The 18,435-nt window shown below is 40.1% G+C and overlaps 1 protein-coding gene across 1 annotated transcript in view; it reads right to left on the bottom strand.

The window, feature by feature from the left end:
• GABRG3 (gamma-aminobutyric acid type A receptor subunit gamma3) overlaps positions 1-18,435 on the bottom strand; it is a 436,430-nt gene that overhangs the window by 172,047 nt on the left and 245,948 nt on the right. Inside the window, exon 4 of the mRNA XM_045560469.1 lies at positions 2,017-2,237. Coding sequence (XP_045416425.1) covers positions 2,017-2,237 — 221 coding nt within the window. The remainder of the gene's footprint in view (positions 1-2,016; positions 2,238-18,435) is intronic.

The raw sequence follows: 18,435 nt of genomic DNA, 5'->3' as shown, positions 1-18,435 counted from the left end.
ACTGTTGTTTTCAATCTGTTTGAATTAGATCCTTCCTCCATTTGGAAACTTGTGGATTTGTCTAAATAGGTAGTATGCCAAATTAATCCACTTGTAAAGGGGGATTTCCTATTTGGACAACTTCCCCCTATTTCACAAGGCAAGTGGTGGCTCTGCGAAGTGGGAACACTGCAGACAGCCCTGTATTTCAGAGTCTCTGTGAAGGACCCCAGGGCTGGCGTGTCCGCATTCTAGTTTGCTGAGGCTCAGCTTCATTTCAGAGTCTCATTTGTATTGCTTTAAGGTTGAGGAGGACACATCTTTTACCAACTCTAGCTCTCTCACCTTATTTCATCAGCACAGTGCCCTGTTGTGGCTTTTTCACTGCCCTAAGATCCACACACCATCTTACCTTGTTGTTGTTTCCTGCCTGGCAAATTATTATTTCCCCAAAATCTTACAATTTTCTAATCTGGCCTGGCACGGTGGCTCATGCCTATAATTCGAGCACTTTGGGAGGCAGAAGTGGGAGGATTACTTGAGGCCAGGAGTTTGAGAACAGCCTGGGCAACACGGCAAGATCCTATTTCTATAAAAAAATTTTAAAAATTAGCTAGGTGGGGTGGCGCGTGCCTATAGTCCCAGCTACCCAGGAGGCTGAGGCACGAGGATCACTTGAGCCCAGGCGTTCGAGACTGAGGTGAGCTATGATCATGCCCCTGCACTCCAGCCTGGGCTACAGAGCAAGACCCTGCCTTAAAAAAAAAAGAAAAAAGAAAAGAAAAACCAACCAAAAAGAAAAAAAAAAAAACCCTTTAATTTTTTGCTCATTTTTCATGTTCATCTATGCCTACATTTGTGCTATGGGCACTTGTTTAACATTAGAAGTCACAGATTTCTCCTCACGGGCACCATCATTTGCAGTTAGAAGCTCACGGTGCTGGGTGTGGGGGTGAGGGGAGAGCACTCAGGGCCCCGGAGGAAAGGGCACGGGAAGGTACTGGCAGTGGTGTCCCCGAGCCTGGGGAAGCAGGCACAGGGTCAGAGGAAGGAGAGTGTCCCATTCCCCTGAGCCAGCTGATTTGGAAACGCCTTTAGACCCGATAGGCAGGTGGCTCCGAGAGTCTGGCGTCCAGAGGGACGAGAGAGGTACACGGTTGGCATAGGTGTGTGGGAATCCTCAGCATGGACAAGGCTTAAAACTCATGGAAACGGGCAAGCTACAGCAGCAGGAGCTGTAAAGCCAGGAAAGTGATGGGAGTCACGTGCTGGGGGGAAAGAGCAGGAGCGAGCGGTGCCTGGGGGCAGCGGGTGACTTAGAACAGAGGCTGTGAGTGCTCTGGCTTCCGCCCTGGGGGGCTCCCTCTGCTGGGAGGACACCCCAGGGGTGCTGTCCCATCCAATGTGGGGCTGATGTGGGGCCAGCAGCGGGCTGGCTGAGGCGTGTCACTGCTCAGCATCCTGGCGCAGAGACCTTGGAGAGAGGAGCTCCCCGTGGATGCTCTGGGCAAGTCAGTGCACGTGTCTGCAGCTCCGTTTCTCTCACCTCGCCAGGTTTCTGCCAGGGCCAGGGCCGCTCTGCCTCCAGGGGACCCACTACGGGTAGCAGCCACGTCCATGAGGGATGCGCTGGGGACGCCCACTTTTTCCTTGTGGTCTCCAATTTGGCTCTAACTGCACTTGTTAATTAGTACTCCAAGACAGCTGTATTTTCCTAGCTGAATGTCTTAAATATATTAATGATAATTTTCACAGCCCACTTCCAGCAGAAATGAATTCTGATAAAGACATGAGTTTATGTTCTTTGCAGGTCATTCGTATACCTTTATTTTTACACATGTGACATTAGGACAAACTCTGAGGATGCTGCAGTATGTTAAACATGAGAAGGAACAGAACTTAAGAGACGAAAATAGGGTCTCATCCCTATAACGATTTAAACTAAGGATCCAAAATTAGACCACAAGGAGGGCTCACTTCAGCTGCACATACACAAAATTAGACCATAAGTAATTAAAGATCCACACAGCATCTTACCTTAAAGTGTAAAGGATTTTCCCATCATTCCAGATCCTGAGGAGCTGGTTGGGTGTGGTAATCCAGTGAGCCTCTGCGGTTTTGGAGTTGCGGAAGATTGTGTCTGGAATCCATATCAACCCCACCATGTTGCTGTTCAGAGTAAGAATTTTCATCGTGCTGTTGAATCGAAGGCGACTGTCTGTCCAGGTCTGAGCAAAAAATATATCAATTTGGTATTCCTGAAACAGAGCAAAAGGAAAAACAAGGCAGTTTTATTAATAACTTTTTGGTATGTTTTGTTTTCTTTGTGAAACCTTTTGTTTTCCCTCTATTTTAACATTCTCACCACAAGAATTCTCTTTCTGAAGTGCCCGGCTCATCATGGTAAGCATTCAACAAACGATAACCAATATTAGTCAATGGCGTAATAACACTGTGACACAATGCTTGATGAACCTTAAATTGCAATAAATATATGAAGTATGATGTGGGGCTGAGAGAGAGATGGTAGAACACGTTTTAGAGCGTGACGGCAGACCATATGTTCACAAGTTCAAGCTTTGGCAGGTAGCATGAACTTTTGAAGCCCTTGTTCTCTAGTCTGTAAAATGGGGAAAATAATAGTGTCCATCTTCTAAAGGTGTTATAAAGATAAAAGGAATGATTAAATGAGCAACCCTTAGTGCCTGGCATAGAGCAAATGATCCATACATATTAGCTCATATAATCATCATTATTATTTTTTTATTTAAGAGTCTTCCCAAACAACACAAACCAAAACAAAAAGAAAAGTTAGAAACAAACTACAAAGAAGCACTGCGGAGAGGACAGCCTCCCAAACCAAATGCCGATTCCAACAGCAGGCTGCAGGCTGCAGTTCACATTTCAGAGGCAAAGGCCCAGCCTTGGAACTGATTCTATTTGGACAACTTCCCCCTATTTCACAAGGCAAGTGGTGGCTCTGCGAAGTGGGAACTCACAGTCACAGTGCCGAGTAAGACTTTGCTGAGACCATCAGATAATTAGGTTAGGACTGATACCACCAGGGCACCCAGAGAACAATCTCCAGACTGGGCCACCCCCGAGCTCACTCCCTTAATCACAGCAAAGAATTATCATCAGGTCCACAGTAAGAAGGACATAGAGGCCGATTGTTAAACATTTTTATATCTTTCATAGTTTTTGTTGTATTTTAGTTATTATAAATATATTACTTTTACAGAGTATGAGTTCAGTAATTCTCAACAAATCCCATATTTATGCTTACCATTGAGTTTCCACTTAATGAAACTCTTTGTGATAAGTAATTCAAATGATAGTATAATTCAACTGGTCTCTCGTGAAATAATCTGTTCATTCATCATTTCTTTGCTGTACTGATTGTGCCAGGCCCTGCCAACCACGGAAGACCCAGCACTGTGCCAGCAGGAAAACCCTTTGCCCTCCTAGGGCTCCTAGTCTATTCAGAGAAGATAGGTTTTAAACAAATAATCTGATGGTCATATACACTATGCAGAAAAATAAGGCTGGTATATCGGTGAGGCTTCTAGTTCTAGAAGAAACAAAAGTTCTCCAAGCACCCAACATAGGAGGAATTACAGAACAGGGCAATGCGTTACACAAGCATTTTAGCAGCTGGGGAGCAAATGGCAGGCAAGCAGCAGTTGGGAGCAGATTCTCAAGGGAGGTTCCCCAGAAGCTGTGTGATATCTCAGCAACCAGAGGGTCCCTCTGAAGTCCGTGTGTCTGCCTTGATATGCCTCTGGGATTAATGGCCTCACCCTCTCCCCTGCCTCCCAAAATGTGTGCACATGTGTCTCATTGACAGACTCTGAATCCACAGCCACACAGAGAAAGTGTGTGTGTGTGTGTGTGTGTGTGTGTGTGTTGTTTCCTGTTGTAAAAATTAGCATGTACTTAGTGATACAAAGACGGGGTTCAAAGAACGCTGGAACAAAACTAAAAACAGGTAGCCCTGGCTTAGGGGTCAAGAATGTGGAACTGGAGGCTGGAAGCCCAGTGCCACGCACGGGTGAGATGTTGGCAACACTGACGTGTATAATAAGGCAGAACATATGTCTAATGAGCATGTAGCTCTTAGGGCAGAGGTTGAAAAAGATATGTTAATTAGCATGTGTTGACTGCTATTGACTGTGCTTGGTAAGTTATCACAAGAAGGAAATTATCTCTGAAGGAACAGGGCAGTTTGGAAGCAGTTACACAAAAGAAAAGAAAGATAAAGCACGCTGGGTCTGGTGAGGCTTCCAGAGGCAAATGCTTCTCAGCCCCACCACTAAAGCAGAAGGTGAGAATGGCCTTGAGTGTCAGAAGCCTATTGAAACAGCTTTGCAGAAATAATCAAACCCATTGTCAAAGCCTCTCAATGGATTAGATCATCACCCTGTAAAATCTTTAATTATGCAAATATGGCTCCAGGAAAAGAGACCAAAGTGTGGTCTTCCACTGAAGTTGGTAGGGTCAAGTGGCCTGTACATAACTGAAGAGAGAAAGGGTAAGAATGAAACCAGGGCAGGGGAGAGGCATTGGCCTGCAAAAGCAAGGGCACAGAGCAAATCTCAGAATCCTCCTGAGAAAAGATCCATGGCTGTGTCTTTGCACACATGAAACTGGCTTCACAGGCACGAAGCTGGCTAAGTGTTACGAGAGTTCTGCCAAAAGAAGCACAAGTCACTATGCAGTCACAATCCCCCTCCGTGGGTGTGACTGAGCATGTAGGCCACAGCCGCTGAAATCTAGGTATTAGATTTCACAACAAGTGAAAGAAAGAACCCCAGTGCAGAAGCCTCCATGTTCACCCTGTGGACAATTTGTGTGACATCCTCTACCTTCCTTAGCCTCAGTTTCCTCATATGTAAAATGGGAGTGTTAGGTTAGATTAAGTGTAAGGACTCTTCCAATTCTAAAATTTTATGCTTCCGTATCCCTGCCTAGAGTTAGCCTTTACCAGTTGAAATTAATTTTCTATTTTGCCCATTTCTGTGTCTTGCTTTTCCAAGAAGGATGTAATAGAATGACTTCCTCATATGCCCCATCTCCTGCCAGTGCAAGGAACTCTGATAGCTTGAATTCTGGATGAAGTATTCAGGGACCATCCATGAGGCTGAGGCTTGTATAGCGAGGTATGAGTCCCACCCACCTACTATTTTCCTGTTGCAGAAGGGAGCACCCTGTGATGTCCTGGGAAGCAGGGTCATGCTCTTCTTGACTCTGAAATCCTGTCACAAACTCCAGTTTAAGAGGGCGTGAGACCGTGCATGGTGTTGCTGTTTTATTGTGTCTACATTTGGCTAAATGTTGGAGCAACACTTCCCACCCACAGAGAAATATTTTTATTTCTCTCATAAACTTCCTTTGTAATTGCATTAATCATCCTTCCTTTCTACAAAGAAAAAAATCTTATGATGTCTATCTAAAAAATTTTTTATGTAATTCATTAATAGCTATGAAATTAATGTATCTGTAATAGTATTAATAATAAATGTGGCTGGTAAAAATTGCACAGAATCCCCCCATTTTAAACTGTCATGTTGGTGGAGAGCCTGCATTCATAATTTGTTTTAGTAATTGGAGTGCTTAACGACTCCTAAATAAGCCATAAATTACTAGGGCATGTGGAGCATTTTGACAAAACAGAAGAAAAATTATGCTTCTTAATAATATCCATCTGCAACTTCAAAAAAATTTAAAAATGATTTCCTTACAATTTTCTCTCTTCCTTTACCAAAGAAGAGGGCCGAGTTAAAAAAAAAAAAAAGATTAATAAAGCACAGACACTTTGAGATTCTGGCTGCAGGAGACAGTTGCTCCTGGGGACAGAGCCTCCTTCCAGCATGTGGCCTCAGCCCACTAGCACTCTGCCTGGCCTGAGCTGGATAAACACATCAGAAAAGAAGCCACCAGCAGTTTTCTTTATAAAATGATAGTAAGAGATCCATGCCAATTAAAGGTTGCTCAGATTTCTTATCTAAAAATGAATAATATGTAGTTATTAGAATAAAATCATTTTTATTTCTTTCTTTTCAGGTATGGAGGCATGGCATTCCTCCCTCCTTCCCTCCCTTCCTTTTCTTTCTTTTGTGTTATTTCCTCAAATTTGTCCTAGGAAACATGGCTTTAACAATCTGCCTCCAGTCTTCCCCAGGGACCGCTTTAGCCCTGCCTTGGGGGCTACATCCCCCTGAGGTCCAGCCCTTTGTGCCTGAACATTCTTGCACCCCTCCCCTTATTGAGAGCCCTGCCCATGCCACGGTCTGCATTGTGGGCGCTGGGCCGCTCCCTGCGAGGCTCTGTGTTTGATCTAGGTGAAGTCCAACACCATGGGCCACTCTCAGGAGCTGGGGCCCCGAGGACAGGTGCCAGGTGGTGTCTGGAGGGCAGGCACCTGGACATCGTGAGCCCCCGCCAGCCAGAGAGCTCTGGCAGGCTACACCCTCCATCTGGTCCTCAGACCACCAGGCAGAAGGCAAAAGGAGAAAGGCTAAGTTTCCCTCACCCCCACACTTTCTCACCGCAGAGTACACCTTCACATTGATACATTAAATATATAAATATGGACATACATAAGCATATGCTTAAATACATAGAAACAGACCACCAGGGAGGAGTGGAGGCTGCCTGGATTGCTTGGCGGGTTCTCAGGCAGTCCCCTAAGTCCTCACTGGCTGCAAACTCTTAACCGGAGGTTTTGCCCTTCACCATTTACACCCTGGGACAGGGGCTGGGGATTTTCAGAGTGGCCTTCACAGCCTCCTGGACCTGCCTCAACCCTGGCAGAAGTGTCAGAGAAGGCCCAGAACGGCTTTAAATATTAAGGTTTTGAGAGATGTACACATTCAATTTCCGGGTTTCATACTTTCTACGAAAAGATTCCGCAAAAGATTTTCTTACTTTTTAACAGGAAATCACTTTCTTGTCATAGTATGTAAATTTCTTCTCAAAGAATTGTCCACCATTTCCCTGGCATATTTTCATTTCAGATAAAAACCTTTTATCAATGTTACTGTTTTAACGAAATATGAGTTTTGGAAAGTTCTAGGAAGCAAACTATCAGTAGCAAATGACTTTCACATTTTCTCCTCTCTAGTCAGAGCACTGGACGCCGCTTATGTCCCAACCGTCACCCGCTTGCCTCGGGAAGGTCTTCTTCCCAGAGCTCTGCTGTCCAGGCAGGGAGAACTTCCAACTGCAGAAAGTGAAGTTGGCTTCTACTTACATCAGGACAGCCCTGACACATTCACGGGACTCGGGTGGGGGCGGCCCCATGAGCCAAGGGAAGGGCACGGAGGACATCTGTTTCTTGTGTGGAGCAAAACTCTCCAAAATAATTAGGTCCCTAAACTGACTTTAAAACAGTGCAGTGAGGCCCAAGCAGGAGCCACTCAGGAGGCTGAGGCAGGAGGATCGCTTAAGCCCAGGAGTTTGAGGTTGCTGTGAGCTAGGCTGATGCCACGGCACTCACTCTAGCCCGGGCAACAAAGCAAGGCTCTGTCTCAAAAAAAAAAAAAAAAAAAAAAAAATCATGGACCAGAGGTAAGGAGGGAGGCCTGTGTTCTGGCCTCTGACTCTTGGTGACTGTGTACATGTCACCACCTGCTCTGTGCTCCATGTCCCTGCTGGTAAATAAGACGACCCCAAGGCCCCGGCCACGGTGTTAGTCAGAAGTGACCTGTGTTGATGGAGAGTGAGCCCCATCATGCTAATGCACTTACGCTTATTACAAATTACTAGTCGTCAGCCCGTGCTCCAAATAATTGATACATCTCACTTTGCTGAATGTTCACAGCAATATTAACATCCCTGTTTTATGGACAGGAACTAAGAAGAGTCATTCACTTAATCAGTGATCAGTGACTAAGGTCCACTGGAGCCCAGGTTGGTTTTAATTTTTTTTCAGCTTTATGGAGGCATAATTGACAATTGAAAATTGTCTATGTTCAAGGTGTACAGTGTGATAATTTGATATTTGTGTACATTGTGAAATTGTTACCACAATCAAGCTAATTAACACATCCATCACCTCACAGTTACCATTTTTTTTTACTGTTTTGGTGGTGAGAACATTTAAGATCTACCCTCTGTACAATACAGTATTTTTAACTATAGTCACCCCTGCTATACATTAGGTCTACAGAACTAATTAATCTTCCAACAGCAACTTTTTAGCCTTTGAGCAACAGCTCCCCATTTCCTCCACTCCCCAGCCCCTGGTGACCGCTCTCTACTCTCTGTTTCAGATATTTTCAACAACCGTGTTCAGCAATACTGGGAGGCTCTCCCTGGACCATCAGACCCCCCGGACAAGAGGTGAGAGGCAGGAGGTGGGAGCCTTGCCCTGTGGCACTAGCCCCATTTCTGGAGGTGACGTCACAGCATCTATAGCTAGACAGATTGTGAAGAGAATACATTATAAATGTTTGAAATGCCTACAGGGAAAGTAACCTTAAACAAATGGAGTCAAAATCTGTCTTGACAATCTGCAGCGTTTTTGGGGCCTGATCTGTATTAGGGATGAACTGGAATTTCTGAACCACATCAGAAGCTTTTATAGCTGCTGGGACCCAAGCTGCTTCTTAGTGATTCAGAGCATCACGTGATGTCCCAAGGTAGCGACCCAAGAAGGAGTTGAGACTCACAGTACCTTTCAGCCTTTCCTAGCAGAGTACACATGTCACCTGAGGGACTGTTAGTATTAAAGATGAGGGTAAAGAAGTAAACCTCCCCTTTGGGACATCGTTTTACACAAGGTCCTATAAAGGTAACAGTAGAAGAAGGAAAAAAATAATAGGACTTTCCTGTGCATGAAGAAAAGTATTCTAATTCCATGTTGGGTTATATTTTAATATTGAAAGACATGTTTCCAGGAAATCCCAGCTTTGAGTTTCCTTTCAAAATGCTCAGAAATACTTACTGCCACCCAAAAGGGAACCATAAAAATTTTAGACTGTAAAATGGTTAACTTATACTTTGTAAAGGTAGCTGTATCAAGTGCTTTACAGAAGCACAGTTTTAATTGTTTGTTATTTGGGTATTTTAGCCTTGAAGAATTGGCATGAGTTCTTTCTCCTATAAGCAATGGTAAAAAAAAAAAAAAATCAGGATTCCAAACTTGGTAGTGTTTCATTTTTTTAACATGGCTAGTGTTAAATGTATTGCAAGACTTGTTAATGGTGCTAGATTTAAATTGCTTGAGCAAAGGATGTGGAGAAGTCTTTTAATTCTTTTCTTGCTCACAGTGTCTAAATCAGGAAAATAATGCCTTATCTAGAATTTCTTGAGAAGACTTCTCAATCACTTCTTTTTCAGCTCAAAATATGGTTGGCCTTTCCATGAGAAAATGACTTAAATTTATACTGAATGCTTTGTTTTACGACTGACCCCAGCATGAAAGTGGTCACAGTTAGTGCTCATTCCCAACGTTTACTGCCAAATCACATTTTATCTTAAGACTAAAATATCCCATTTTAAAATATTTAGGCTGAACATAGCAGGTCCTTAGCTTTGCCTTGTGACACCTGCTAGTTCTCCAAAGGACTTTGGTGAGTGAGGTCTCTCAAATACAAAGCATCTCTGCAGGGAGCCTAGCTGTGTCTGGCCAGTGAAGAAGAAACTGAGATGAAGAGAAACAGTGGCCAACAAGGAAATGGCCATAGTAGATTCCCAGGCTTGTATCCTAGGAGGCCACTACGCGAATTGGTGAATACAAACAGCATTTGCCTGAACTAGTCCTCAAGAGGAGAAATGTCGACATCATTTCCAGATCAGAGAGGCAATTAGAATTGGAGGGGAGCATTGATTCTCTGCACACCCTGCAGAAGGCAGGACAGGCTTGGGAGGCCATGGTGAAGCAGGTGGAGGGGTGGGGTTGAGATGCAGGGCTAAGAGCACAGGGCATAGAAAGGATGTGAGCTGGCAATTACAGAAAGGAATAGGGGAGGAACGTACAAGGAAGGACCTGGAAAATAATCATAACAATGGAGAGTGGCTCCAAAATGCACCAGGGTTTAGAACATCTATCTAGAAAGATTAAAATAAATAAAGCAGTGCAAACTTTCTGAACTCAGGAATCAGGGTTAGAAGAAGAGAGAAGGGTTTTTCTACATGCATAGTACTTCATAATATCACAAGAAGACTTTGTTAATCTTCTTCTAGCTAAAAATTTCAGATTCTCCACAATATTTATGAAGGGCTTTTATAATAATTTGGAAACTGGATTGAAAAAAAGAGTACATCAAAATTCACCACTTTCTCACAAAAACCAATAGGGATTAAAAGCACTGTTTTATGAAACTACACTTTTAATTTGAAAGCCGAAGCCTTGATGGAAATGGAGTGTCATGCTGGAAGCTCTGTCCAACTAAAATTAACGGAATTCCTCTTCATTCAGGGGAATTTCTCTCACATAAATAATGGGCATAAGTTAAAAACACAGAGTTTAACACTGGACTGCAAACTTAGACATCTTAAGGCATGAGCAGTTCACATTTATTGTGCACCCACTATGTGCCAGGTGGCATAATTATTTGATAAGTATAACTTCTTTAATCTGACCAATGACCACGACTTCCCAATTTTCTATCCAAGGATGGTGTCAATGAAGAAATGAACTGTCTTTTTAACTAGAAGACAGTTTAGCTGTTTTAACATTTTTTATGTTTGTTGAAAATAGCATTTAATTAGAAATCAGAATAAGGGAATATAATTTACAAATATACAAATAGAGAGAAAATATTATACAAAGTAGTCAAGGTGCATCAGACAAATACTTTCAAAAAGAACTTACTGCAGGTTATGTTTAGGAATTCTACATCTACAAAAATCAGAAAATAGATATTTTCACAGATGTGAATGAAGTAGCTTGAGCTACAAAAGTAGAAATGGACATCAAAAATAGAAGTCAAATGAACTGTATACTTGTATAGGCTAATTGTAGACTTCATAGGAAATCATCATATAAATTTAAGAACTTTTTAATTACTTGCAAAGTATTAACATTTGTGTGATGAATGCATCTTATAAAAGTGTAAAATATTAGCAAAATTATTACAAAGTGCAAGATTTCATAAGATAAAAGAATTAATGTGCATAAAAGTACTGTTAGTGATATCTGTCACCAAACGAGGAAGAATGCCTTTGAGGAGAATGCTTAGCATTCAGGTTCCAATTTGTCAATTACCCAAGCCAAGACTGTAACACTAACAATAATAGGTATGTATCTGTATGATAGATTTTTTCTGAAGTATCTCCAAGTACACCAGTATAGATTGAGCCAAGTCCTCCTACTGCAATAGTTACATATACTTGAAAGATAAGACATGATAAAAACCGCAATTTGTCTTCCAGATCTGTAGCTCTGTATTTAATATGTATATTTTGACCTGTTCAGAAGTGTTCTGGCTTCTCTGATTGCAGAAGATATTGCATTATTTAATCTGTGATTTACCTAGACACTGTAAAGTAAGTACTCGGCACAATTTTGAAATAGTTCATTAGAAGAAAGTTCTCTATGGCATTCTAATCTGTTATCAGTTACAGGTATTGCATATAATTTCACCCACTCTGTAGTTTGCTTTTTCCCCTCTAACTCTCTTTTTGATAAAAAAGTTGATTTTAATAAAGTCAAATTTATCACTTATTCATTTTATGGGTAGTGCTTTTGTAAAAATTTTGTTTTATTGTGGTAAGAACACTTAACATGAGATCTACCCTGTTAACAAATTTTTAAGTGAACAGTAGAATACTGTTAAATATAGGGACATTGTTTTACAGTAAATCTCTAGAACTTACTTATCTTGCATAACTGAGACCTTCTGCCTTTGATTAGAAATTCTCCATTGTTCCCTCCCTGCAACCCTTGGCAACAACCATTTTACTGTCTGATTCTCTGAGTTTGATTATTTTAGATACCTCATATAAGTAAAATCATGCTTTAGTTGTCCTGTGACTGTATTATTTCACTTAGCATATGTTTTTAAGGTTTATCCACAGTGTCACATATTATAAGATTTCCTTACTTTTTAAAGGCTGAATATTCTATTGTATGTATATATCATGTTTTCTTTATCGAGTCACCTGTCAATGGACATTTAGGTTGTTTCCATATCTTGGATATCCATAGAGCTACAAAACACGAATACTAAGATCTCTTCTGATTTCTTTGAATATGCTTTCTGGTCCTTTCTATTTCTCTTTCCTTCTAGGATTCCCATAATGCATGATCTGCTTGATGATGTCTTATATGTTCCATAAGCTTTCTTCATTTCTTTCCACTATTTTTCCTTTTTGCTTCTCTGACTGAATAATTTCCAGTGATCTGTCTTTGTATTCATTGATCCTTTCTTCTGCTTGATCTTGTCTGTTGTTGAAACCCTCAAGTGAATTTTTCAGCTCAGTTATTATATTCTCCAGCTTCACAATTTCTATTTAATACTTTATAGATATAGAAAATTCTGTCTCTGTTGAAATTCTCACTTTATTCATGCATTATTCTCCTGACCTTGGTGAACATCTTTATAATGGTTATTTTAAATTTTCTTTCAGGTAAATCACACACCTCCATTTCATTAGGGTCAATTTCTGGAGATTTATCTTGTTCTGTTGTTTGGGACATATTGCCCTGTTTCTTCATTTTCCTTTACTCTCTGTGTTACTGTCTACACATTAGACAAAACATCTCTTTCAATATTCACAGACTGGCCTCATATAGAAGACCATTATCTATCAGCCTGCCCAGAGATTTTGGGGGGTCTGTGCAACCTTTGTGCTGGCCAAATCTATTTTCTTGGTTCTAAACAGCCCCCCAGTGTTTGGAGTATAGTGTGACCCATCAGTACCCTGATATCAGTGCTCTTATAACAAGCAAGACACAAGTCAGATCCTCAGGCAGCACGGAGAGAAGCTGGATCACTGGATTCCCCATCTGACTCTTTCCTTCCTCAAGGAGAAACTGAGATTCCCCCACCTCCATTCAGTCTACATTAAGCTGGAGGAAGGGCCTGTGGTGACTAGTTTCATACTCGATCAAACTGTCCTCTCTCTGTTCTCACTGAGTCAAAGGTGGCTAGATTATGCAGGTTCGTCAGCACTCTGAGAAAGGCTAGACAGAAGCCAGTCCTCAGGGCATCTCTCATAAAAGTTGCCATTGTGGATGCACAGTCCACCTTTTTCCCTTCCCAAAGTCCTTCGGAGAACTAGCAGGTGTCACAAGGCAAGGCTAAGGACCTGCTATGTTCAGCCTAAATATTTTGAGGGACTTTGGCTGGGAGCTGGGGGTTTCCTCCCAATAATATGGCACTGTGCCAAGGTAGGAATTATGGCAAGAAGGTGTCTCAAATTTCCCTACTGATTTTGATGTGGTTAGTTTGGTCCTCACTCAAGATGTAGGAGCGTCTCAACTATTTTCTGGATTCTGGATTTCACAGGTAATTTGTTCATGCATTGTTGTTGAATTGGTGAGTTCATGGGGCAGAGGGAGGAAGGAGTGTCCAGGGCTTCCCATTCTACCATCTTGCTCAGGAAAGACTCACATGAAGAGTGGTTTTAAAGTCCTATTAAATTCTTTCTATCTCTGAAGTCAGGGAGATATCCCCATTTATTTACATTCAGAAGTTTCTTGTTTTGCCTTTCGCATTTAAATCCATAATCCATCAATATTGGGTATCGTGTGTAGTAGAGGTCAAGTTTTTTTCTTCTCACATGGGTGTCCAATTACTCCAACAGTACTGATTGAGAGGACTATGTTTCCTCACTGCTCAGTATGCCATGGTTGTCATAAATGTAATGTTCATATATGCTTTGCCTTTTTACAGACTCTGTAATCAATTCCACTGAATTATTAGTGTACCTGTGTTCCAATCCTAATCATTGTAGCTTTCTAATAAATACTGATAGCTAGTGGAGCAAGTCCTTCAAACTTGTTCTTTTTATTAAGTATACAGGCCATTGCTGGTCATGTGCATATTATACACATTTAAAAATAAGCTTGCAAATTTTCACAGAAAACAAAACCCTTAAATTTTGATAGGAATTGCACTGACTCTGCAAATCAATTTATGTTTATTTGTCTTGTTTCCAGCATGGATTCTTTCAATTAATGAACACAGAATATATTGACCTTTTTTTAGGTTTCTTTTAATTTCTCTCAGTAGTGGTTTATGCGTCTTTTCTTAGGTTTTTCTTAGGTATTTGATATTTTTATGAACTGAAAATAGTGTCTTTTACATTTATTTTTATATTATACATTTCTCATTAATGTATCATGCTATTCCATGAATTTTAAACACATGTATATATTTGTGTAACTATCAACATAATCAAGACACAAAACTTTTGTCACCCCATAAAACTCCCTTCTGCTATCCTTCTGTAGTCATCTCCTTCCACACCCATAACTATTGGCAACCACTGATTAGTTTTCTGTCCTTATAATTTTGTGTGTTTTATTTTAATTTTTTTTAGAATATCATATAATTGAAATCATACAGGATGTAACCTTTTGAATCTGGCTTCTTTCACTTAGCATAATGCCTTTGGGATTTGTCCAAGTTGTTGCATGTATTAAAAGTTCATTACTTTTTATAAATATTATTTCATTGTAGGGATGTACCACAGTTTGTTTATTCATTAATCAATTGAAGGGCATTTGGGTGGTATCCAGTTTTTAGCAATTATGAATAAAGCTGCTATAAATATTAATGTGTAGGTTTTTATGTAGATATAAATTTTTATCTCTGTAACATGAATATCCAGAAGTGGACCACTGGGTCGTATTTTAGAATATATTTAAATAAGAAACTGCCGAACTATTTCCCAAAGTGGTTGTATAATTTTGCATTTCAACCAGCAATTTACAAAAGTTCAAGTTACTCCACATCTTTTGCAGTTCTTGCTGTTGTCAGTATTTTTTATTTTAAGTATTCTGTAGTTAAAATAAGTGGGTAGCAGTATCTCATCATGATTTTAATTTGCATTTCCTTGATATCTAAGGATGTTGATCATCTTTTAATGTGCCTATTTGTCATTCTTATTTCCTCTTTGGTGAAGTGTCTGCTCATGTCTTTTGTCAATTTTTATGTTTAAAGTATTTATGTCAAGGTTCATTTTTTTTTGCACATGGATGTCTAGTTGTTCTTTTTCAAAATTGTTTTGCATGTTCTAACACCGCTGTCTTTCCACACAAATTGTAGAATGTATTGTCCATATCTACAAAAAATTCTGCTAGGATTTGAATTGATTTTCATTAAATCTGCATGTCAATTTGTAGAGTATTTACACGTTGAGTCCTCTATTCTGTGAACATAGTATGATTATTTCTTTATGTTTTCTTTGATTTTTTTCATCAGAGTTTTTAGTTTTTTATAAACTAACATTGTACACATTGTTACATTTATACCTACATGTTTCAATTTTGGAATTATTTTAAATGATGTTTTAAAAATTTTCTGTTTTCCAATGTACATTTCTACTGTATAGAAATACATTTGATTAATGTGTGCTGGTCTTGTATCTTGTGATTTTCTAACTTCACTTATTAGTTTTAGAAGACTTTTTGTAGATTTCTTATGATTTTTATGTAGATTATCCTGTCTCCTGAAAATGGGGTTGTTTTATTTCTTCCTCTCCAATTGGTATACTTTATATTTTTTTCTGGCCTTTTTCATTGACCAGAACTTCAACTAAGATGTTTAATAGAGTATTGAATGTGTGTTGCTAAGCTTAAGAGAAAAGCATTCATTGTTGCACAATTAAGTATATTCTTAGCCATAGGATTTTCCTATATGTCATTTTTCAGGCTGAGGAAGTTCCCTTCTACCCTAGTTTGTTGTGAGTTTTATCATGAATGGATGCAGTATTTTGTCAAATGATTTTCCTGCATAAACTGCTATGACCACATAGCTTTACTTTTTTAGATTGTTAATATGGTCCATTACTTTGAAGAATTTTTCAGCTCCATTATAATCTTATGGGACCACTGTCATATATAAGGTCCACTGTTGACTGACACATTGTTATATGGTGCATGACTATATTTATATTTACAGAGTTTGTTATATTAACCATCTTATCTATAATTTTTGATTCTTTATTTTTTTCTAATATTTGTTCTAAAAGCCTTCACAGCCATGGGGCTAGAACTCTCACCTCAAGCAAAATTTTTATATTTCGTCCAGACTTTATGGTGACCTTTAGTGGGTGTCTTGCTCTGATCGCCCTCGTTCACCACTGTCAGAAGCAGAAGCTCAGCCCGTGCTTTGGAATTGGGTACAGAAATTAGAGTTGGGGTCTAACAAAGCTCAGAATCTAAAGACAGCTAATAAGGTTTTAGATCAGTTAAAGAGAGTAGAGACACATAAGCCATCCCTCTGCTAACTCACCCCAACTTGGAGTATAATTGTAATATTAAGAAATGGAAAAGAAAATAAAATGATAAAAATTAATTTGAAACTTATTCTGCCCCACATTTGGGTAAAAAGTGACCGAATAGTGACTTTTGATGGGTCTCTCTCCAGGAGCACTTTGCTTTCAGATTGGTTGTAGAAAATCTTGTTTCATTCACCATAAATGTAACTTTTTCCCCAGAATTTTCTCAACATTGGGTGAGCTGATGCCCCAGATTCTGGATGGTCCTACCTGTTTCCTCTTTCAGGACAGCACCTGGCCAGATGGTTTCCACTTTGAGCAGCTATTCTGACCCTACTGGGTTCTGGTTAGGGCACACTGAAGGTGTGTCTTCTCCATTCTGGAACAACTACTGTCACACCTTTTCTTCTTATAAACAACCAGATTGGGGTACAGGAGGGCTGGAAGAGCGGTTGGCAAATTGGGGATCATTTATGAAAGATTTTACAGACTGGAGTCAGAAGCAAGAAAGGTCACTGAAAAGAACATGCCCTGTATTTGCAAAAGTAATTCTCAGAATGACCCTGGGCTTGTGGAGACATGTGCTGCTGTATCCAACCTCCAGTGTGTTTGATTTGACAGTCTCCGAGGCAACGGTGATGCTGCTGGGTGCAAGACAGCCCCTTGAGAACTGCTGCATTAGAATAGTTGAACAGGAAATTATGTTGGTGGACAATTGTTTTAGATAGGAAAATGGACACAGAGGGCAGGGCTCTGGGTTCTGTCTGGACCTGCTACTATCTGGCCATGTGACATTTTCAAGACAGTCCTCTTCCTTCTTACTGGAATGCTCTTCCCCCTAAAATACCGGTATGACTAAAGCCCTCAAATGCAGTATACTCAGTGAGGCCAGCCCTGATACTCTATTTTGAATTGCAACCCCTCCCTCCTGCCCTAAATCCTGCTTACTTTGTTTTATTTTATAGCACCTTTCACACAAAAATACCCCACACACTTTTCGTTTTGATTATCTTCACTTTTAATTGTGTTAAGAATGTAGCTCCATGGAGATGGAGATTCCTGTCTGTTTAGATCACTGATGTGTATTTTCCAAGCACTGAAAATAGTATCTAGCATATAGTAGATGCTCAATAAGTATGTGCACCAGGGACTACTTTTTAATACTTCCTTTGGAAATTGAGCATGCATAATCCCTACAGTGCCTTCTGGCTCCCCAATCTTACTTTCTGATTAGCGTTCTCTCTCTATTCCCTCCAGCATTTACTCCCAATAAACACATTGCTCCATCAAATATATATATATATATATATATGTATATATATATCTATCAGATCTTTGTTACATAATGTTGCAATTCTATTTAGATTCCCTCCAGGCATTCTAAATCTAATTCTGTTTACATCACTTTTCCCATGTCTATTTATTCTACATGTCACACTCATCTACCTGACACCATCTTTGGTAGAAATAAGGGAATTTCCTCTGGATTTTGCAGCAAATAAATGACAACATTAGTAGCAGTCAGTAATCACTTAGCTTCCAAAAGTGTCAGTCATCCAAATTCACAGCATCACCCCTGAACCTTAGAGGCATTTTCAATGAATGCGGTTTCCATGTTTTATGCTTAAACCATTAATTCAGGATCAGGGTTTTCTATATATCTACTCCTGTAACATTATTAATATACATGATATATATTAATATACATAACAGGTAGAGAAAAGTGTAGTGTACTCACAATCAGCGTATCTCCCTGTTGCTATGGAAATAGCCCTGATTTCTTTTCCCTTTGTCCCTTGTCTGAAAGCACTTCTGTTTGCTGCTGCGATAGAAATAGTCTGTATCCTGGTAGCTATAGTAACAACTTGGGAAAAGTTGCTTTTCACATTGTTGCTTCTCTCCCATGTCTGCAGGCCTGGACACAGTCTTCATTTCAGCTAATTTATGTGATTTATCATTTAGGAAACAATTACAGTCACATAACCTGTTCTGATCTTTGTGTGAAAATGTCTCGATGACATTTGAACTATCAGTTCCACAGGGAGGCACCACCATATCCTT

This window comes from Lemur catta, chromosome 9 (assembly GCF_020740605.2).
Source record: "Lemur catta isolate mLemCat1 chromosome 9, mLemCat1.pri, whole genome shotgun sequence".
NCBI lineage: Eukaryota > Metazoa > Chordata > Mammalia > Primates > Lemuridae > Lemur > Lemur catta.
This window is presented reverse-complemented; position numbering and strand designations above follow the sequence as displayed.